The sequence below is a fragment of the Phaseolus vulgaris genome, chromosome 3, assembly GCF_000499845.2.
Source record: "Phaseolus vulgaris cultivar G19833 chromosome 3, P. vulgaris v2.0, whole genome shotgun sequence".
In the NCBI taxonomy this organism is placed as follows: Eukaryota; Viridiplantae; Streptophyta; class Magnoliopsida; order Fabales; family Fabaceae; genus Phaseolus; species Phaseolus vulgaris.
In genome coordinates, this window is record NC_023757.2 from 31,373,712 (window position 1) to 31,377,683 (window position 3,972).

At 32.0% G+C, this 3,972-nt stretch overlaps 1 protein-coding gene across 1 annotated transcript; it reads left to right on the forward strand.

Moving 5' to 3' along the window:
• The first annotated feature begins 283 nt into the window (after window positions 1-283).
• Window positions 284-2,423, forward strand: LOC137807120 (glucan endo-1,3-beta-glucosidase 5). Its single transcript, XM_068607581.1, has 2 exons — window positions 284-718; window positions 1,104-2,423. The coding sequence occupies exons 1-2, from the start codon at window positions 372-374 to the stop codon at window positions 2,242-2,244; spliced, it is 1,488 nt and encodes a 495-aa protein (XP_068463682.1). The 5' UTR covers window positions 284-371; the 3' UTR covers window positions 2,245-2,423.
• Window positions 2,424-3,972: the final 1,549 nt, after the last annotated feature.

A 3,972-nucleotide genomic window follows, 5' to 3' on the forward strand; every position in this document is an offset into this window, starting at 1 on the left:
TTCTGCCAAGATTCATAGACAATCAAAAAACCCAGTTGGGAATATGTTTTGGAATTAAAAAAAAACATTGCTTTTTAGTCTGATTCTACCTTTCTTTCCTAGATTGTTCTCCCTCTCCTACCATTTACGCACTTTCAAGAAAAATAAAAAAGGTTGTGCCTTGGCTTAGTGTCACACAACGGGTTTAGGAATCCAGTGCTTTGTTTAGTCTAAATGCAATTCTTTACGTAACTTTCTATTCAATAAAAGGACATCATTTTCCCTCCACTTTGTTTAATATTCTATTCTACTCAGAATAATCATCTTCATATAGGTGAGTGTTGGGAAAGGGTAGAAACATAGGTAAGTCAAGGTAGGAAAAAAAACACAGCATGGGATTCCAACATTTTAGTACGTGTTTTCTGTTAGCACTATGCATTCTAAGCCAAGGTTTGGCAAAGGGTGCTCATGGGTTTGCTTGCAACTGGGGAACGCGTTTAACACATCCTCTTCCACCTCAAATAACTGTGAAACTGATGAGAGACAATGGATTCAGGCAAGTGAAGCTATTTGAGGCTGACCCTGATGCACTGAAGGCTCTTGGAAATTCTGGCATTCAGGTAATGGTTGGCATACCAAATGACCTCTTAGCAAACCTTGCTGCCAGTGTCGATGCTGCCATTGCATGGGTCAACCAAAACGTATCCAGTTACATATCCAAAAATGGGGTTGATATAAGGTTATACAACTACACTACCTCTTTATTTCAATGCTTTTTTGTGTTGTGTTATACTTTTCTAAGGTAAAAAGTGTTTATAAAGTTAGTTTCAATTAAAATTGTTTTTGCTCCTATGTTACAAAAAGGATGATGATTTTGATAAAATACTAATTTTAATCAGTAAATTTTGTTCTTTACTGTAATATGTCAAGTTTTAAAAAAATGACAAACCAATTACAAATATAAAATATGAAGATCAAATTCACTATACAAAAACTAAAGCGAATGGAGTGAAAATTGAAGTAAAATTTGAAGTATCTAAAACACATTTTACCTATTTTAAAACTGTGTTTGTGTAGAAGGTGCAAATGAATTGCATTTTTAACAAGTGTTTGCGAATTCCTAGGTATGTTGCTGTGGGAAATGAAGCATTTCTCAAAACATACAACGGTCGGTTTGTGAATTCTACCTTTCCAGCCATCCAGAACATTCAAGCAGCCCTTATAAAAGCAGGATTGGGCAGACAGGTGAAGGTGACAACTCCTCTAAATGCAGATGTGTACCAAAGTGACAGTGGTCTTCCATCAGGGGGGAACTTCAGGCCTGACATTCATGGCCAAATGATGTCCATAATAAAGTTCCTGAGCCAAAATGGTGGCCCTCTAACCTTCAACATCTACCCATTCCTCAGCCTTGATGCTGATCCTCACTTCCCAAAAGAGTTTGCCTTCTTTGATGGCTCAGCTGCCCCTGTGGTTGATGGCTCCATAACTTACACCAATGTGTTTGATGCCAACTATGACACCCTCATCACAGCCCTTGAGAAGAATGGTTTTGGTCAAATGCCTGTCATCATTGGAGAGGTTGGATGGCCAACAGATGGAACAGCCAATGCCAACATAAAGAATGCTCAAAGGTTCAACCAAGGCCTGATTGACCGCATTGTGAAAAGGCAAGGAAGTCCCAAAAGACCGACCCCACCTGATATCTACTTGTTTGGATTCTTAGATGAGGATGCCAAGAGCATTGAGCCTGGCCCTTTTGAGAGGCACTGGGGTGTCTTCAACTTTGATGGATCCATCAAATACCCCTTAAATCTTGGTGGCGGAAAGCAACTAGTTGCTGCAAGAGGGGTCAGGTATTTGCCAAAACAGTGGTGTGTGATGTCAACTCAAGCAAATGTTCAAGACCCTACTGCTTTTGGTGACAGCATGAGCAAAGCATGCACATATGCTGATTGCACACCTCTCTCTCCCGGAGGTTCTTGCAGTGGATTAGACATAAGAGGCAATGCTTCATATGCATTCAACATGTACTTTCAAACCATGAATCAACGCAAAGAAGCATGCAATTTCAATGGTCTCTCTGTCATCACTAACATAAACCCTTCACCGCCTCAAAGTGCTTGCCAGTTCAAGATCATGATCGATCTGGGGAAGCATGAAAAGAAGTCCACTTCTCCTTCCGATGCACCAAAAATTCAACTAAACTTAATGGTCATGCTGCTGTCAAGCTTCATTTTCGTCATGTTGTTGCTTTATGTATAGGTTTTTTTTTTTTATTTGTGTTCTGCAGAGATTCACAACTTCACGCCACCAATTTTTTTCTTTATCATTATTTTTCTTTCTGTGTCTGTATTATATATCACTTTCTAGTAGATTTTCAGTCTCATACATGGTCAATGAATGAATAAAACTGATCCTACTCTTCAAGTTGAACCAAATTTTATTCCCCGACCCCGTTACTATCACAGTTTTTCAGTCTGTACATGTTTCCATTCTGCAACTTACTTTCACTGCGGCTAATCTGTAAAACAGTTCAGAATTCAGTGTTAGATAATTGTGTTTTAGGATATTTTAAGATTTCGGAATTTCCAAAATATTTTAACATTCAATTCTTTTATGATATTTGCATGCATGTTATTGCATATAGTAAAAGATAACATGATAACTAGAACCAAAATTTACCAATCAAAAATTTATTAACCTTTAGTTTCATTCATAACATTTATAAATCCGTTTTATAAAATTAAATTACACTTAAAAATTTCATTTTTTAATATGATAGATTTTTTAATATGATAGTATCAGATGAGTGAGTCATATAGAGTCTATGTAAAAAGTTATGATTATAGTGGTTTTAAAAAGAGTAACTCCTTTATAAAACATTTTTACTTTAATAATTTATAATTTTATGAATTTATATCTGATTTGATTATTTAATAGTTTAATTATTTTAGTACTACTGTATTATTACACTCTCACATGATATGTGCTTTGATTGTTTATGTAGATGTAATATTCACAGATAAAGAAGTGAGGAGATATCAACTATTTGGATTTAGGGTTTTGTGAGAAAAAAAGGAGATATCAACTATTTGGATCCAGAGTTTTGTGAGAAAAAGAAGAAGAAAATATACTTTTTGAAGAATAAATATCCTCTTCCCTCAAAATGAACTATAAAGAGAAAACTACATCACCATGTATCATTTCTGAATATACCCTCATTTATAATACTGTTATAATATTTTTTTATTTTCCATTACTGCAAGATTATTTAATATTAAAAATAGTATTTTTTTATTTATATAAGATCGATTTATTTTCTAATTTTATAATATATTTTTAATATTCTAGAAATTACTTGAATTTCTGTTTGTATTTAATTTGTTGTTGTGTTTATATTAATATATTCTTGTGTATAATTATTATGTTAAAGAGTTATAATTTATTTAATTATAATTTTTTATAAAATTCTTTTCTATTGTTAATTACCTTGTATTTTTTATTGTATTATTTTTTATTTTTCGTTATTACAGGAATTTTAATATTAAAAATAATATTTTTATTTATTTATATAATATGTTATTTATTTTTGAATTTTATAATACACGTTTAATATTTTAAGAAATTATGTGAAATTTCTGTTTTTATTTAATTTTTTAATACATATTTTTTAATTATAAATTTTAAATTATACCTATTAATATTTAATACATATTTATTTTTTCTAATTATAGTTTTTAAATTTATGAATGTGTTTTAAATAAAAAAAGTTTATTTCATCATTAAAAAAATTTAATAGGTAAGGGTAAATTTATAAAGTAACATTTTACACCTTTAAAAAAAATCAAAATTTCCTCACAATTATTACATCACTGACAAACTCCTATAAAATTTTCTCAGAGATTCACTCCAATCCAAATTTCATCACTTTCTTCACACTTTCCTCTCACATCTTCATACATTCACTCTCTCAAATCTCCACACATTCAC

Bases quoted from the DNA above. Each gene is read 5' to 3' on its own strand.
- LOC137807120 (XM_068607581.1), top strand. From the start codon at position 372: ATGGGATTCCAACATTTTAGTACGTGTTTTCTGTTAGCACTATGCATT. The intron at 719-1,103 runs GTTATACAACTA...GCGAATTCCTAG, and splicing joins AAAAATGGGGTTGATATAAG to GTATGTTGCTGTGGGAAATG.